We start from the raw sequence: 19,647 nt of genomic DNA, 5'->3' as shown, positions 1-19,647 counted from the left end.
CTAGTGGAGTCCTCTTGTTTGCTATTTCCTGCGGTATTTCTAGTTTGCGATATTGGTTTTATCTTATCTTTGACTACACTTGTTTCCCTACTGTGGCTCCTGTCCCCTATGAGGTCATTTATATGTATTCCTTCCTGCGTATAATTCCCGACTACCTGGACAAAATCTCCAGCTTCACCATTACTGTCTCCCAGGACAGCATCTCCAGCTTCACCATTACTGTCTCCCAGGACAGCACCTCCAGCTTCACCATTACTCTCTCCCAGGACAGCACCTCCAGCTTCACCATTACTGTCTCCCAGGACAGCACTATCAGCCCCACATTTACTGACTACCAGGACTTCATCTCCAGCCTTACAGTTTCTGACTACATGGCCAGTATCAAGGGCAGTACCATTCAGCCCAGACTTTTTATGTTCCCATCTGTTGTAGAAAGCTTCCAGGTTTTCTATGAAAGCAGCTTTGATGTTGTCCTCTTTTAATACCCTTGTGATTTTAGTCCACAGATTTATCTCATTTGGGCATACCCAAAAACACTTCCCTGTTTTAACACTGCTTGTAGCTAGTTCTTGGATATCTGCACAAGGGGCGTGACACCAATTTCCACAAAAATGACAATTTACCCATGTGGAAGCCCGTTTGTTTGACTGACCACAGACTACACACAGCTTCATAATGATTTGAATGGTTGATTTACTGCAATTCTACTAGCAACCTCATGAATATTCTATTAATAACCTCATTAAATGAAGCTCTAGCTATTTGTATTTCTGTTTCTAACTGTTTTTGTATATTGGACAGCTTACCGTGCACGTTCCTGATTTATATTTAATGTTTGTGTTTATAAGGTGTAAGTAATTAAGTTTATTTAGGCAAAGGTACACATAGGTACAATTATCATACATAGTATAAATTACCTAAAATAACCCCTATAAAAATCAGACAAAGTGACTTATTTCGACTGGAGTCCTTGGTGGCCCTTAACAGCTCTAAAACACAATGTTGGAGATCTTAAAGAATAAATTATTGACCAACTCAGACCAGAACCTGAATTCAATATTAACTATATATATATATATATATATATATATATATATATATATATATATATATATATATATATATATATATATATATATATATATATATATATATATATATATATATATATATATATATATATATATATATATATATATATATTAAATACAACATAACAGCAAATAAATATGTATTTGTATTTAAAAGGTATTATTATTATTATTATTATTATTATAATCAAGGGGGAAGCACTAAACCCGTAGGATTATACAGCGCCTTGGGGGAATGTGGAAGGCATCCAGGCTTAATTTGGGGAACTGTAGCACAGATTCAATTCCCTAAATCAAAAGCTCCTCACCAACATCAAGGAACCTTCCCTGAGGGGATTTAAAATGGAGGTGTGGTAGTGGTGGCGGCGGCGGCCATGTTGTGACGTCACGGGTGAGCATTGTGGGTAGCATCCTTCTGCAGGTGAGCCGCGACATGGTGAGTCTAACATCCTCTCTCCCTCCTCTTATATTATCATTGATGCCTCTTACAGGCACTCCTGACCCAACCTTGCCTCGGTAGGCAATAGCAACCATGTCGCTGTCTCCGTTAAGGTAGATAAATGAGGGTTTTGGGGGGAGAATAAGGAAGACTGAAAGGAATTGTTTGGGTGGTGTGTGTTGTCACATGGCGAGGCTGATGCTCGCCACTTTTATTAACTTTATGAACAATCTTCACTATATTAAGGTCTTAATGGTATTGATAGTATTCGGTAATTTTAAAGGGCTTAACTCTTAATTGGGGAGGGGGGAGGGGTGTGCCTAGATAAAAAAAAAGGTCACTCATCTAGCAGAAGATATATTTATGTATATAAAGATAGGTATATTTCATAGCGTAAGTAAGGTATATGTGAAGATAGGTATATCTTAGTAAATATGCTGAGAACTTACGTTAATCCCTATTTTAGGGATTTTTTTTTATTTTCTGGTGGTGGTAAAGTTTGATATAACATTAATAACCTCGGTGTATTCAGTAGACATTTAGCCCCATTAACCAGTCATCCACTTCCAATAAACGACCTCCAGAGGAAATTTCCTTGATCTTGGCGAGGGGCTTTTGATCCAAGGGATTGGACGCCACTTGAATCGAACTTCATTGCCTTTCTTTCCCTCTGGTGATGTAAGAACACAAAAAAGGAGAACTGCAGGAGGCCTACTAGCCCATGCTAGGCAGGTTCAACTCTTGCCCTCCCACATCCACTCGTACTTATCTAACCTACTTTTAAAACTACACAAGCTTCTCACTTCAGTGATGATACCCTGGACTTTGTTCCGCTCTTCTGCAATTCTTTTTACCAAACAAGTGCTTTGCTATATCCTTTCAAAAATGTTCTAACCTGAACCCATTTTTGCAAGTTTTATTTTGGTTAGATATTTTCAGTAAGCTATTTATATTTCGTTATTTTTTCATGTCTTCCATTTATACACTTAATCATGTCCCATCTAATTTTATGCATTTCCAAAGGATGCAGATTCAGTGCTCATAGTTTATCCTTATAGGGAAGATTTCTGATGCATGGGATAAACTTCATCGTCTTTCTCTCTCTTTTCTAGCACATTTATGTCCATTCTGTAATATGGAGACCAGAACTGAGCAGTGAAATCTAAATGAGGCCTTACCAATGATATACATATAAAGTTGAAGTACAGTGGTACCTTGAGTTATGAACTTAATTCGTTCCAGAAGGCTGTTTGAATGCCGATACCAAACGAATTTGTTCCCATAAGGAATAATGTAAATTAGATTAGCCTGTTTCAGACCCCCCAAAAATACACTTACAAAAGCACTTGCAAAAATACACTTACATAATTGTTCGAGTTGGGAGCTGTTTGAAACTTGAGGTACCACTGTATGACCTAGGACTTATATTATTTATACTTCTTGATATTAAGCCATGAATTCTATTAGCTTTATTGTGAACACTTATGCACTGTTGTCTTGGCTTTAGTTTACTGCTAACCACAGCTCTAAATTTTTTTCATACTCAGAGTTATTAAGATCTATATTATTTAGTTTATAAGTGCCATGATTATTTTTCTTTCCCCGGCTTAGAGCCTTACATTTGCCTACATTAAAATGTATCTACCACTTCTTGAGCCATTGCATTAATCTATCCAGATCTAACTGTAGCGCTGTAGTGTCCTCGTTGGAATTTATCCGACGGCCTGTTTTAGGGTCATTGACAAATTTTCTTAAGCCTCTCTTTATTCCCCCACCTTTGTCGGTTATGTATATTGTGAACAACCCCACATTAACGCCTTTGGAACACCACTTATAATGTGTCCCCATTTTGATTTTTCCCCATTTGTGCAGACTCGGTTGCCTATTGGTCAACTACTCCTCAGTCCAGGAAAATTTTTTTATTCCTTGTGCTTCTACTTTCTTTAACAATCTCCTGTATGGAACTATCAAAAACCTTACTGAAGTCCATATACACAATATCATACATCATGAGCTACCACCTCAAATACTAAGTGAAAAAAGTTAGTAAATTTGTACAGCAGGAATGCCCCTTTGTAAAACCATGCTGAGATTCATTAAATGTAATATTTGTGACTGGTCCCCATTCTGACTTCAGTGTAATTGCCTCTCTCTCCTTTTCCATCATGTTGGTATCTAATACCATAAGTGGTCAGTCATTCACGAACCAGTTTTTGACGATCTCTCGACAGACTCGCAGTTGTTTGCAATGTGGTGAGTTGGTCCACAATAAATTACTTCAAGCTACATTTGGACTTCTGGTCATCTTACCAGTGCTGTAATTGGAGGGGAGGGGGATGAGTAGTGTTTGGGATTTGACTTGTTGTTGGAGTGTGAGCAGAAGGTAACATTTCTTATCCTCTTCCCTCTTCCCATTTCTTACCCCTTGTACCTTTTCACTTCCTCACAGTATCTGTCTAATCCCTGTACTTCCTTTCTTATCAAAGGGTTCAGGGAAACTGCCAGACTTGAGTCCTAGAGGTGGGGAGAAGGGTTCTCACACACTGGAGGGTTTTTTGAATTGTATTATCTGCACACTTCTGTTAAGACAGTTTTTCAGTGAATTATTGTGAATGTGTTTGCTAATAAAGACAACTAGTAATAATGAATTTAAATTGTAAAAATTTTTGGTTAGGTATTACAGTATGTTGGGAAAACTGGTTTGCAATAATTGTAGATTAAACTGATACATATGTATTATAATGGTTGGATGTGAGTAGACCTGTCTTGCATGGGCCAGTAGGCCTACTGCAATGCCCCTTTGGTTGTACATTTTAACAGTTCTTTGTATAATATTCCTTAGTCATTAATTTACAGTATATAGCAATTATTGTTCCAGAGAAACGGTGGTTATTGTCATGTTATAATGTATTGTAGAATTCATAATTCAGAACTTCATGTAGATAAATTTATTAAATGCAAATGGGCTATTTTGCAAATTTTGTCATGAGAGTATTTCTTCATTTTAAACATTGGTTTTTGGAATGGGATACATACCTGGGGAGTTTACCTGGAGAGGGTTTGGGGGGTCAGTGCCCCCGTGGCCTGGTCTAAGACCAGGCCTCATGGTGGATCAGGGTCTGATCAACCAGGCTGTTACTGCTGCCTTTGCAATTGATGTATTACTTCAGTTTGGGTATTATAATTTAGCATTAATTCATGAATCAATTTTTGTAGGGTAGTCATACAGTGCCTTCATATTAATATATTACTGAAACTTTCAGACGAAGGGTACATCATCCTTTGGAAAGCGGCACAACAAGACCCACACTTTGTGCCGTCGTTGTGGCCGATCATCGTACCACATCCAAAAGAAAAGATGTGCCCAGTGTGGATACCCAAGGAAGAAGATGAGACGCTGTAAGTAAGATTCAATTAAAAGTATTTTGGGTCATCTGAAGATATCCTTCCCTTCCCCCCTTTCACAAGGAAGTCATATAAATAAAATAAAATATTTATTTCTTTGCTAAGGTTACAATGTGTGTTTACATATGATTGGAGCAAAGACAGCCACTATCATGCCGAGGCATTTCGGGTGACATAAGCCAACCTGAGGTAGTTTCAAAGATGCTTTTATCAAGGAAAGGCATATGTTATATTCAGTGTGTGCTTTTATTAAGTACAATGCTGTATTGTATTAAAGCGTCACTGTGGGTCAAATTCTATATAATAGACTTACCCCTGATAAAAGGGCCTTTGGAATTATCTCAAGGAAACCAGATAAATAGTTACTGTATTTGAATTCTTAGAGAAGTCAGGTAAATTTTGCTACTATTCATAAGCTGCTAGATCATTAGTTTTGGTGCAAAATTTAAAATTGCATAACCTTAATGTTTTCTGGGGGTTATATTCAAGTCATTAAAATGTTAAACCCCTCAAGGGAGGCTCCTTGATGCTGGCAAGGGGCTCTTGATATAGGGAATTGTATCTGTGTTCCAGTTCCCTGAATTGAGCCTGAATACCTTCTGTCCCCCCCACATGCGCTGTATAATCCTACGGGTTTAGTGCGTCCCTGTGATTATAATATTAATACAATGTTAAAAAATTTTAAGCAGGGTATGACTTAATTTTTTAAATATCATGATGAAATATTAAATTAGGTAGTGTGTAAAAATGAGTTGTATAATTATATACATTATAGTGTCATTTCAACTGTATTCAGTTAGCATTGGTGTACACAGTTTTGCTGGAAAATCAGTAAAATTGGTTGGCTATTTTTTCTTGTATTCCTTAAGCTTAGCTTTAAGCAAGTCCTTAAAGATGCGAGACGATCATTTTCACTTTTTCTTTTATCATTTTTCATCCACGAATTCCTCAAAACATAGCCATGCATTCCATGGGTAGGGATTGAACTCATGGGGGCAATGAGTTGTAAAATTCTAGGTCAGTACATAATCCATGCATTGTGAGATTCCATCAAGGGAGCCCTTTGTCACTGGTAAGCTCACGATCTTAGGAACTAGCACTAATTTAATTCCTTGCCTTTTTCAAACTTGAAAAAAAAACTGCCTGCCTCTACTGAATATTTTTTGCAGTGTGATTTAAGGTCATTGACTTGATTTAAGCATACTACAAGAATATAAGAATTGAAAGACTATGTGGAGCAGTATAATTGGCTCAAGACCATCTTTAAAAAGTTTGTCATATGTATGAGGGTAGGTATGTGAATGGTGAATTAAAATGTGGCAAGTGATAAAATGTATTTAGTATATACAGGTGCAATATACTAGATACTATCCAGAATAGAGGAGCATTACAATAAACCTATTGTCCGTAACTATACTTGTTTACCTGTTTAACCCTTTGACTGTCGCAACCCCCAATCCTGAGGTGTCTCCTGGTGTCGCAAAATTTAAAAAAAAAAATTATTTTTTCTTATGAAATGATACAGAATCTTTTCCCGATTGTAATGACACCAAAAAAACGAAATTTGATGGAAAACTGACGGAATTATGCTCTCGTGAAGTTAGCGACCTCGGCGCTGTTTACAAATCGGCGATTTGGCCCACTTTGAGCCCTATTTTCGGCTAATTCCATTGTTCCAGTCGCCCAAACTCATAGCTATTTCTTTAGAACTTCATTTTTTCTATCGATTGAGTACAAGAAACTGCCCATTTACTGATTTCAACTACCTAATAATGTGGTCAGAAATTTGCAATTTGGCCAATTTCACGAAAACTAAAAAATATGACAATTTCAAAATAAGGTCCAGAATGAACAATGCAGACATTCCAGGCTCTAAAATAACGTTTTCTTTGTTCATCAGTCACGTCTCCAGGCCCCTCTGATATTACTCTTGCTTTCTATTTTGAATTTTTATTCAAACAAAATATATTAGACTTACTATTATGCAGACTACTGCAATGCTGTAATAACTGTATAAATAACATCAACCCATTCATGACTGCATATTAGAATGGCTAGTTGGACATTTATTGGACAATGGCATCATTTGTTTACTTTTGAACATTGGCAAAAATCAAACATTTCCCCTACTTTGAGCTCCATTTCTAGGTTCTTTTTATAGAAAAATCAATCAAAAACACCTCTATTTCTGTAATATGTTTTCCATTCTATCAAATGAGACCAAGAAAACGAGAATACCACCATAAATACTATACGAAAATAGACCACAAAGTCGGCATTTTAATTAAAAAAAACGGTCGGAGTTTTTTTTTTTCTCATTATGCACTGCGTGCTCCAGGATTTTTTTTATATGGTGCACACTGACCACACAGACCCATTCTCTCACATGTGGGCCTACCAGCTTTCTCCTGCTTGATTTGAAGCCGCTAGAATTTATGAGTATATATACGTCAAACACGGCACCTCGTAAAACGTATATATACGGCCGCGACAGTCAAAGGGTTAATTTATATTTACAGCTATACAAAATAGTTCCTTTTAAGATGTTACATGGTAGTTTATTCTACTCGCCTACAACTCTTTAAAGTTCAGTGCTTTTAATCCACCTAATGAGACATGCCTATGGGACCAATGATCCTCGGAATCATTAACAGATATCATGGTTTATTTTCCCTTGCTAGGATTCCTTAACCCTTAAACGGTCCAAACGTATATATACATTCACGTGCGTAGCGCCCCAAACGTATATATGTGTTTTCTTTGTCATTCATTCAACATTGCCATGATAAGCCTGAGTCACCTAGACATGAGTGAATGGGTGTGCGCACTCACTGTGCGCCATATTAGTAATTGGGGACGCCTGGGTACCATATGCTCTTTTTTCCTATTAAAAAAAGAAAATTTTTTTTCAAAAAATTTGGGGCGCTACGCGAGTGAACATATATAGTATATGTTTGGACCGTTTAAGGGTTAATTGCATTAATGTTGTAAATAAAATTTAGAGATAAAAGTGGCAATTCAGCTATTGTTAGGTTGACCAAGCTACTAACCAGTATCATGGAAGCCAGTACTTCAAAAGTTTGTTACATAAGGGTATATATGTAAAGGAGGAGCACATGATTTACCAGCATTTTCTGTCTACAGGCAATTTTAAGTATCATAGGTTTACTCCCTGTTTAATGTCAAAAAATTCTACCTTTCAGAATTTTTGGAGTGTTTTTGCTGGACTGAAATTTGTACTAGTTGTCAGGTTTCATGAGAATTTAAAATTGTGTAATTTGTCTGTAGTACCTCTCATTATTACATTATTTCACTTTGTTCTTGTCATTAGCACAGCTTTCTCTTTGATAAAAGAAAACAGGTATACGTGTTAATGTTTTTTTTTCCTCCCAGATAATTGGTCTGTCAAGGCTATTCGCAGGAAGACCACTGGAACTGGGCGTATGCGTCACCTTAAAGTTGTGCATAGAAGATTCAGGTATGTTGAACTACCTGCTTTTTAATACCACTGAGCTTAGGCATTGGTTTGTCAAACCTTTTCTAGAAATATTAATTACTCAGATACCAGAAAGGAGCACATGATGGCATGAATGAAAGTTTAGTAGTGGCCAGTATTCTGAATTAAAAAATGTGTGGAAAGGTAGTGCCTTAGCATGCATGCAGATTAAATATGGTATACAGCATGAAGGCTTTTGTTAATTGCCCTGATTGCATTGGTGGTGCCAAGGGAGGCTTCAGTCCTCTTTCCCAAGCCTCTCTGAGGTAAATCATGTTATTTGCTTCAGTCCTCTTTCCCAGGCCTCTCTGAGGTAAATCATGTTATTGTTAGGTATGAATATCCACCTTTACCAGGTAAGTCAATAGGCTCAATAAATATATAACAGTGCCTCCGTGTGTTATAGGAGCATGAGATTGAAGGAATGTTGCAACAATCCCATGGGCCATACATAACTTGTCCTCAAATCCATCCCTTTCTCATATTGTTCAACCCATTCCAAAAGCCATTTAATTTAAGGTTTACAGTTCAGTAACTCAAATCCAGCCTTTCTTGCTCATTTGCTACTAAGCTCAAAACAAACTTTCATAGCTATGTATATAAGCTTATGTTTATCACTGGCTGCCAGTTAATTCTGCAGCACATGAAAATGTTTTTCCTGCCTGTGACTGTCAAAAACTTATTTGACAAACAGTAGTCATAGCAAGAGCATATAATAGTACAATTATATCTATAAATTTGAAAACAGCAAAGTGTGTATATTGAAGGTATTGATACTTTTGCTTCCAGCCACAAGAACAAAAGAATCTTATAAAGTAAAGGGACACAAGTGCAACTAATGTGATATTTTATTGTGGCAATGTTTCGCTCTCCAGGAGCTTTGTCAAGTGTCCTTTTACTTTACATATTGTTGGTAATTCTACCAACATCATTACAATCTGTTATAACTTTTCATTTACCCTATCCGTTCATTTGTCAGAAGAATGAATATCATTGTCTTAATAAGGTCATAGCGAATAACAATTTTGATGGCTTGCATATTGTAGTTTTATGTAATTATAGTTCTTATTCTTTGAGATGGACAATTGTTTTTACCTTTATATAGTGAAACTATTTTTAATACTATTTTTATTAATCTGTAATATACGCTTTGGTAAATGGTGTACTTGCTCAGTAAATGCAGTCTCCTTCCATCCATTATAGCTTTTCCTGAGCCCCCAATAAAGTTTTGGAGCCACCCCTGCCTAATTGTATTATTGTTACACAGTAGATTAATGAAAAATTCTTCCTTGCAGGAATGGTTTCCGTGAAGGCACCAAGGCACGGCCCAAGAAAGCTGCTGCTCATTAGTAATTGTAAATTGTAATAAAGAAAAAAAATTAATTTGTTTTTAACTTGTACCTTTTCCCCAGAAAGCCTTTTTCTGTTTTATTTAAATTAATGCAAATAATTTACAAATTATACATGTAAATTGTTTGTCAAGTTTTCTTAGGGAGAAAATTCAAACAAAATGTTTTGAAATTACACAAGCAAAATTTTTGCTTTGTTCAATTCAGTCTGGCTTTGTATAGCAGGTAGTTTAATTTTGTACTTCAATTTCTTTTTACATTTTAAAAAGTTTATACATTTAAATGAGAAGTTAATTTTAGTAAAGTTGACGGTATTAGCTTCCGTTTTCTACTAGCGAATAAAAGAAAACGTGAGAATCGATTGTTTTGATTAGATGCTGATAGATGGCAGCAGTAATGATCAGGAATACTGGCTGTGTTTATCCCAAGATGTCATCCTGCATTATGGAACAATAACCATCTACGCGAGGTGAGTAGTGAAGATGGCGGAGCGGTGTGAGAGAGAGGGAAGGTGGCGGTGCTTGTGCCTGGTGGCAAGGTTTGTTTACTTGCCAGCTTTTTGTTTGCTGCGGCTGCGGCTGCTGCTGCTGCTGCTGCTTCCACCAAGCCTCCACTAGTCACACTGCTGCTATGCAACCCTCACTCGCTGAAATATACAACTGCGATGGGAATTATCAAATGGAACAGGTTGGTGAATGTTCTGGGGAGTGTTTTGTGATGGTGGAGAGTGAACACAGGTGTAGGGATCTGCTGCACTGCCAGCGAGCAGTTTGTGTAACAAGCTACACTGTAAGCAAGCAGTATGTGAAACAAGCTATACTGGCAGTGTGTGTAACAAGCTGAACTGTCAGCGAGCAGTTTGTGTAACAAGCTAAACTGTTAAGCAGTAGGTGCAACAAGCTACACTGAGCAGTTTGTGTAACAAGCTACACTGTCAGTATGTGAAAACTACACTGTCAACGAACAGTTTATGTAACAAGTAAATGAGCAGATTTTGAAACTAGCTGCACTGTTAGCAAGCAGTATTTGTAACAAGCTGCATTGTCAGTAAGTAGTATGTGAAGCTAAACTGTCGGCGAGCAGTTTCTGAAATAAGATACACTTAGCAGTAATTTAACTATAGTCAGCAGCAGTTTGTGTAACAGGCTACATTTAGTTTCTAGCACAGCAATACTGCCAGCAAGCAGTTTGCAAAAGCTACTGTTAGCAGCAGTTTCTGGCACAGTTATATTGCCAGCAATCAGTTTGTGTTAACCTACACTGCCAGCAGTTTGTAAAAGTCTACACTTCTGGCAAGTAGTTTTATATAATATATTACCTGCCAGGAAGCAATTGGTGAAAGAAGCTAAATTGTCTGCCAGCAAGCAGTTTATAACTAAAGCTACATTATCTAACACGTAGTTGTTATTGCTGACAAGCTTCATTATGTACCAACAAGTATTGTGCGGCAGTATCCATTGACAATCAGTCTGCAAACGAGCAGTTTGTAACAAGCTATATAGTGTCACAAAGCAATTAACTGGCCGCCAGCAATACTGTCACTCAACAAGACACTTGATACTATACCATCTTCCAACCAACAATTAACACTGCCTGCCAAGCTGCATTGACAAAACAAACACTGACATAACCTATATTGCCTGCTAGCACTCACAAACTAAACTGCCTGCCAACATTGTTTGCCATCCTTTTCTGTTCCCCAAACAGTTCCTGTACCGCAAACCTTCCTTATTTAGGTTAAAAGTTAAAAGTACGCAACTTGCTCTTCCTGGAAGTGTGTGAAACGTTAGCGGCTCAATCCTCCCACGGAATTAACCCCTGTTCTTCCTTGCGAGATTTTTTTTTTTTTCGCATGGAGAGTGCTAAACCTGTAAGGGTCATACATCACTTGTCTAATGGGAGGCCATCAGGTTGGATCAAAGGGGAGAGTATTACATTTATGGGAGCGATGAACCCGTAAGGGATCTAACAACGTTTGGGTTCCTATCGAAAGCCACGAGAGATGAACGTGCCCTGCCGGTTGGCACGATGACCCATTCTGGTTTAGGGCTCTCGTAAATACAATATACCCTCCAGGGAGGTGCATTTTTTGGGAAACTTACAGATTTCCTTATCCATCAGATTTAAAGTTGGGCGGAAAAAATAGCTATCTTAGATGTTTTAGTGATCCAGAATGAGCCTTTAAACTTTTTCACAGAGAATGTACTGTTGATCCAAATAATTTAAATTTGTCCTGTTCCTTGAATCGAACCTAATTTTCTCCGATGCCCCGGGTGATGTATGACCCTTATGGGTGTAGCACTGCCCCATCATTTATTAATATATACAGCGAGCTGTATAGCCCTTGTGGCTTAGCGCTTCTTTTTGATTATAATAATAATAATATATACAGCGAGTCTTGAGTCCACTTTCGAGTGCATAATAAAATTATACGAGTTGGTAGTAGTCAATGCCCTTGGAAAGGGAACAAAATGCAACTGTTGGCTGCCCATTTACAGGACAATAGTATACAGAGAACTCTCTGAACTTGATATAAATATATGTATTCACCGAACTTGATAGATCAGAGATCGCAAAATTGTCACCATTCAAAATTGTCCCCATTTATCTTGCAAGTCCTTCAAAGGACTTGATGTTAGTGAAGGGCTTTGATTCAGGGAATTGGATCTCTTCATATTCTTGGATCAAGCCTAATTGCCTCCTATTTGTTATTACCCAGGTGCTGATCTCTCTGGGTTTAGTGTTTCATCAAAATCAAAATTTGGATTGCTGGTATATCGCTTCCCATGAATATTATAATAAAATATGGCTGTTCGGGGCAACGAGCAGGCGAACTGCTGCGAGGTCAGCAATTCATGACCTCATTATGTATAGGATTATTCCATTCTCAGATTATTTTTCAGTAATCTCTCTGACAACTTTGCAACTGTTGGCAACAATTGTATAACCCGTGTGGGTTTAGCGCTTATTTTTTATTGATTGTTGGCAACAATGGTGGTTTGAGCTAATCCATAGCAAATTGTAATTTGTAAAATCTTGTTTGGGTTTCTGGTTTTATCATCGCTGTGGTGTTTGGGAGATTATACACTCCTGCCATGGTATCGGACACACACGTCTCACTCACGGGTATCTCACGGAGAAGTGCTCAGTGCCGCTCTGTGAGAATTGTTGTTTCATTGTCGGTTCACCATATCTTACAATTTACCTCTGGCGTCGTCATCACTTTAACGCAATCTAACCTATTCTCTTCGAAGGCTCTTCATCCAAGGAATTAGAATTACTCATTCCTTGGATCAAAGCTGGCGAGGTGCTCTTGATATAAGGAATTGAACCTGTGCTCCAGTTTCATGAATCGAGTCTGAATGCCTTTCATTCTCATAGTTGCTGTATGACCCCTACGGGTTTAGCACTCTTCCATGAATGTAATAATAATCTTTAAATTGCTGTATAGCCCTTGTGGCTTAGCGCTTCTTTTTGATTATAATAATAATTTAAATTAAATCTGATTACCTCCCATTCCCAGGCGCTGTATAAACTATGGGTTCATCGCTTTTCTATGAGTAATTAATACCACCAGTTTTATGACCCCTTTGGGCTAACCTTGTTTGTTAATAAAACGCTCATGAACAGCTCCTGATCCAAGGAATCTAAACTACTTCCTCCAGGGAAATAATAACAGTGCACTTTCCCTAGGCTTCAACTAGGAAACAAATACATGAAACAAACTAGGAAACAAATACAGGAAACAAACTAGGAAGCAAATACATGAAACAAACTAAGAAACAAATACATGAAACAAATACCGACATCATGATGTAGCTACCCTCTGTCATTTATACTTGAATATAAAAGAAAAAAGCGAATTTAGAAAGAACTTTCTGACAAATGTAGTATAATGATTGTGAGCCGACAAATACTAATAGAAAAACTTACAGCAAAGTATTTTTATATCTCAAAAGTTTAACGCATAATCAGGGGCTTTCATGGATGCTATCAAAGGTCATCTAATCTTGTAAACTATGCACCGTATCTTATGAAAATAAGAGCGAGTTTGTTTCATTGATAAAATCCACAGTAGGTGAGGAGTTTTGTAAATAAAAGGTTCTTTGCTACAAGAGTTTTGCATGACATTAAAAAAATCTCAAAATTTAATTTACAACGTCCTCCTAAATGTCTTGTGAATTATTCCTGCCATAGTACTGTGACTATTTATCACTATCTAAATATCTAGATGAATACCCTGACCTTCCCTACTCTGAATAAACAATAATTAGCTTCACTGCTGACCACTGGATGAGTTTGATACACACATAATGGAAATAAGTCACTTTGACTTTTTTGGGGGGGTTATCCTAGGTAATCTACACATATGCTGTTATGCATGCTAATTTATGTAACTTTATTTATATGTACATGTACCTCAGTAAACTTACTAACATTTCTATTGGAGTGTAATACACATAGATAAAAGTTTTATAGCACATGTTTTTACCTTCTGTGTATATGTGAGAATGAGTATTAAAGAAGTTATTGATCAGAGTAGCAGCAGCGTGAGGGGTTGTTTACCTGAGGTTGTGTTGACATGTGAGGTGCTGGGCAGGTTGGTCACATCCTCCACCAACAACCATCTTCCACTTAACACTGTGGACCAAACTTGTCTTCTGTCATGTTAACACATCACTCAACATGATACTTCCTCCACCACTGTGCCGACATTAGTGGAATGAGGTAGAGAAAGATAGTCATTAATGTTGTCTCAGGTAGTGTGCTAGAGGTGGCTCCTAGGCAGCTTGGTAAATCAGCAAGGGCTGTCATAATACGTTTATTTAGGTATAGGTACAAATAAATACAGTTACACAAATTATCGTACATAGTAATATATGTGTAAATTACCTAGAATAACCCAACAAAGTTAGACAAAGTGACTTATTTCCACTGGGGTCCTTTTGTGTTAATGCTAAGTAAATTTATTTAGGCACAGGTACACATGAGTATAGTTATCATACATAGTGTAAATTATCTAGGATAATGCCAAAAAAGTCATACAAAGTGACTCATTTCCATTGCTGTTCAGCCCTCCCAGGATGCTACTTTGATGTCAATGAAGGGCTCTTCATCTAAAGAGTTGGAAGTACCCTTCCCTTTCCTTGGATCAGACATGATTGCCTCTCATTTCCCGGAGGCTGTATTGGCTTTACATGTTAAGGACCCCACAGGAAAATAAGTTACTTTGGCTTTTTTGGGTTATAGGTAATTTACATTATATATGATACCTGGAGTTTACCTGGAGAGAGTTTCGGGGGTCAACGCCCCCGCGGCCCGGTCTGTGACCAGGCCTCCTGGTGGATCAGCGCCTGATCAACCAGGCTGTTGCTGCTGGCTGCACGCAAACCAACGTACGAGCCACAGCCCGGCTGATCAGGAACTGACTTTAGGTGCTTGTCCAGTGCCAGCTTGAAGACTGCCAGGGGTCTGTTGGTAATCCCCCTTATGTGTGCTGGGAGGCAGTTGAACAGTCTCGGTCCCCTGACACTTATTGTATGGTCTCTTAACGTGCTAGTGACACCCCTGCTTTTCATTGGGGGGATGGTGCATCGTCTGCCAAGTCTTTTGCTTTCGTAGTGAGTGATTTTCGTGTGCAAGTTCGGTACTAGTCCCTCTAGGATTTTCCAGGTGTATATAATCATGTATCTCTCCCTCCTGCGTTCCAGGGAATACAGGTTTAGAAACCTCAAGCGCTCCCAGTAATTGAGGTGTTTTATCTCCGTTATGCGCGCCGTGAAAGTTCTCTGTACATTTTCTAGGTCGGCAATTTCACCTGCCTTGAAAGGTGCTGTTAGAGTGCAGCAATATTCCAGCCTAGATAGAACAAGTGACCTGAAGAGTGTCATCATGGGCTTGGCCTCCCTAGTTTTGAAGGTTCTCATTATCCATCCTGTCATTTTTCTAGCAGATGCGATTGATACAATGTTATGGTCCTTGAAGGTGAGATCCTCCGACATAATCACTCCCAGGTCTTTGACGTTGGTGTTTCGCTCTATTTTGTGGCCAGAATTTGTTTTGTACTCTGATGAAGATTTAATTTCCTCATGTTTACCATATCTGAGTAATTGAAATTTCTCATCGTTGAACTTCATATTGTTTTCTGCAGCCCACTGAAAGATTTGGTTGATGTCCGAATCTTTCAGTGGGCTGCAGAAAACAATATGAAGTTCAACGATAATTGTATTTACATGTACTTGTACCTAAATAAACTTACTAAGCATTTCCCCAGTGGAAATAAATCACGTTTGCTTTATTGGGTTATCTTAGGTTCACCTTTACATAATGTACTGCCTACAACTACAATAAAAGGTTAAGATTATATATAAGGCTTTAGTAAACTTATTTCCCTGTGAATTACCTGGAGGGTGGAAAGGTGAATATAAGAATAATATTGTAGCAGTTTTGTTTTGTAGCCTTTTGAGATACCATGTAATTTTTGTGCAGGATAATGGTAAATGAATGTTTGATGGTAATTAAATGAGGTGATTGTTTTTGTATTATGTAATGTTTTGGAATTGTCCAGTTTTTTAAGAAGAGATAAGATAAGATTTCGTTCGGATTTTTAACCCCGGAGGGTTAGCCACCCAGGATAACCCAAGAAAGTCAGTGCGTCATCGAGGACTGTCTAACTTATTTCCATTGGGGTCCTTAATCTTGTCCCCCAGGATGCGACCCACACCAGTCGACTAACACCCAGGTACCTATTTGCTGCTAGGTGAACAGGACAACAGGTGTAAGGAAACGTGTCGAAATGTTTCCACCCGCCGGGAATCGAACCCGGGCCCTCCGTATGTGAAGTGGGAGCTTTAGCCACCAGGCCACCGTGAGTGTAATTGTGGTGACTTGTTGATAGTGACCACACTGAAATTAATTGTACTTACTGCAGTGAAAATTATATAACTGATGTGCATATCTGAAAATGAATTTTATGAAATTAATCTAACTATAAATGTTGGCATAATCTTTGGAAGAATATAGGGATATCCTAGGTTAAGTCATCAAAAAAAATGACACCTATACATTTTTACTAATTATATGCATGTTGTAATATGATTACCTTTCTAGTTCAACAATGACTATGTTAAGTTCAACTGGGTCTGGGTTGGAATTCATGAAAATGGTGTCATCTACACATAAAACTGGTTTAAGCTGCTGAAATACATTTGATAGGTCATCGATATAATAAGTTAGATAATGTAAAACTTATTTTTGTTTTAATAACCATTTCAATCCTTTTCAGGTCAGGATGAATCAAGACCAGTTTCTTCTTAAGTGGAATAACCACCAAAATAACTTTGTTGAAGTGTTCAGTTACTTGCGTACACAGGTAAGTAGCTTATACAATCTTTCAGATTTACCAGGTTCCATTTAAGGAGAACGTTCAGCACTTTTTTTTTTTAAAATATAATTATGGTTTCATTTTATTTATAGCATCACTGCACACTTAGGAAAAATAATCACTAAATGTAAAAGATATCTTATAAGAGACATTTGTTCCCAGTTCTGCAAGTTTATGGATGTATTGTTTATAGTCTACTGTATGCAATAAGATCACAGTAAACAGGTGATATCACAGTATACAAAACAACCACTGTGATAAAATAGTGAAATTAACCCTTAAACTGTCCAAACAGATTTACGTTCACACGTGTAGTGCTCCAGAAGTAGATCTATGTTTTTTTACATATTTTCAAATCTTTCTTCTTTCTTTCAACACATCGGCTGTATCCCACCAAGGCAGGGTGGCCCAAAAGGAAAAACAAAAGTTTCTCCTTTCACATTTAGTAATATATACAGGAGAAGGGGTTACTAGCCCCTTGCTCCTGGCATTTTAGTCGCCTCTTACAACACGCATAGCTTACGGAGGAAGAATTCTGTTCCACTTCCCCATGGAGATAAGAGGAAATAAACAAGAACAAGAGCTAGTAAGAAAATAGAAGAAAACCCAGAGGGGTGTGTATACATATGCTTGTACATGTATGTGTTGTGTGACCTAAGTGTAAGTAGAAGTAGCAAGACATACCTGAAATCTTGCATGTTCATGAGACAGAAAAAAGGACACCAGCAATCCTACCATCATGTAAAACAATTACAGGCTTTCGTTTTACACTCACTTGGCAGGACGGTAGTACCTCCCTGGGCGGTTGCTGTCTACCAACCTACTACCTATAATATTTTCAAATATAACAAAAAAAAAAAGTAGATCAAAGTTTTTTTTACGTGTTTTCAAATGTAAAAAAAAAAAAGATTACATTTTTTACGTACTTTCAAATGTTGAAAAAACGTTGATCTACATTTGGACAGTTTAAGGTTTAAAGTGCTTTCATGATTTCTCACATTATCGAGGACCTGTGATGTGAGAAATCACAAAAGCACTTGGAATTTCACTATTTTTCCACAGTGGTTGTTTTGCAGTCTATATTTTCTTGGTTGCTAATACATACATAGTAAACATATTTCCAGATACATGTACTATATATAATAGGGATTGGGCTGTACTATTTGTGCTTCTTGCCAGATGTGCAGAAGTTATGAAAAACATAAATGATACATTATGAAAATATTAGAAGGATAACATACAGTGCCATAATGGTGATATTTCTTATTCTGAGTTTCTATTGACTGTATAGGTGAATGTTATTTCTCAAAGACATTGAAAATTGGTTTGTGCAAGTTAAGTTTTTTTTCAAATTCAAGTTTTTATTTCTTTGTATAGTATACAATGTGTAATTTACATGTTATAAAATACTGTTAAGCACAAAGAAAGCCACTAGCATGTCTGAGCATTTCGGAAAGAAAATTTAAAATTCTCAAATCTATCACTCTGTTCATAATGAAATTTTATTGTATCATTAATATATCTAGGAAATTTTCAATAGAATCAATGAAATGGTAACCTCCACTTCAGATGTACTGATACAGCTGTACTATTATTATTTGATACAGAAATGAATTAGAACACAATATTGTGAGTTTATCTTGATTATTACTGACAGCTACATTTAATTTAGATGTGCAGTGATATGTAATCTGTGTATCACTGAAAATTTATCGTAAACTTTTCTCTTAATCAGGATGCTTTTGTCGATGTTACTCTGGCGTGTGATGGAAAGTCTTTCTCCGCACACAGAGTTGTCTTGTCTGCATGTTCGCCATATTTCCAGGTGTGTTATTAATTGTGTCAGTTGATTTACCATATCCTTATAAAAAATGTGAATGTGTTTTCTCTTTCTTGGATCACTACCTTGGTGGTAGACAGCCAGTGTGTTAAAAAAAAATCCTTATGAAACTGGGTTAATAGATTTATTGTTAAAGCTTGTTGTAGATGAAAGTGGTTAGCCAGAGGAAATAAGGGTGTCCAGTTGAGTAAAAACATGAGCACCCCACGTTAACCAAGTCATTATGCATGAAGTATTGTCATATTATTGAAGTATAATATTAACCCGTAAACAGTCCAAATGTATATATACGTTCACTACCGTACTGCCCCAACTTTTTTGAGAAAAAAAACATTGTTGTTTTTTAATAGGAAAAAAGAGCATATGGTACCCAGGCATCCCCAATTATTTTAATATGGTGCACAGTGAGTGCTCACACCCATTCTCACATGTCTAGGCGACTCAGGCTTATCGTGGCAATGTTAAATGTAGGACACATAAAATGTATATATACGTTTGGGGCACTAGCGGTAAAAACGTATATATACGTTTGGACCGCTTACGGGTTAATGGAAATGCATTCATAAGTACACCTGTACTTCTAAAATAACTTGAGTATTGGTATCATTGCAAGAGCCTTTTATCATGAGATGGTCAGCAGCTG

General features: G+C 37.3%; 2 protein-coding genes across 10 annotated transcripts in view; both read left to right on the top strand.

The window, feature by feature from the left end:
- Positions 1-1,386: 1,386 nt before the first annotated feature.
- Positions 1,387-9,814, top strand: RpL37a (ribosomal protein L37a). Its single transcript, XM_053787879.1, has 4 exons — positions 1,387-1,527; positions 4,794-4,929; positions 8,329-8,413; positions 9,727-9,814. Exons 1-4 carry the CDS (start codon positions 1,525-1,527, stop codon positions 9,779-9,781), a joined length of 279 nt encoding a protein of 92 aa, XP_053643854.1. The 5' UTR covers positions 1,387-1,524; the 3' UTR covers positions 9,782-9,814.
- Positions 9,815-9,991: 177 nt separating this feature from the next.
- LOC128696515 (protein bric-a-brac 1) overlaps positions 9,992-19,647 on the top strand; it is a 134,539-nt gene continuing 124,883 nt past the window's right edge. For 3 of the 9 annotated variants that reach the window (XM_053787839.2, XM_053787830.2, XM_053787859.2), the window contains exons 1-3: positions 10,271-10,467; positions 17,066-17,152; positions 18,900-18,989. In XM_053787839.2, the coding sequence (XP_053643814.1) occupies positions 10,411-10,467; positions 17,066-17,152; positions 18,900-18,989 (234 nt within the window). In that variant the 5' untranslated portion in view covers positions 10,271-10,410. The other 6 variants (XM_053787812.2, XM_053787821.2, XM_053787797.2 and 3 more) reach the window with 6 other exon arrangements.

This window comes from Cherax quadricarinatus, chromosome 31 (genome assembly GCF_038502225.1).
Source record: "Cherax quadricarinatus isolate ZL_2023a chromosome 31, ASM3850222v1, whole genome shotgun sequence".
Lineage (NCBI taxonomy): Eukaryota > Metazoa > Arthropoda > Malacostraca > Decapoda > Parastacidae > Cherax > Cherax quadricarinatus.
This window is presented reverse-complemented; position numbering and strand designations above follow the sequence as displayed.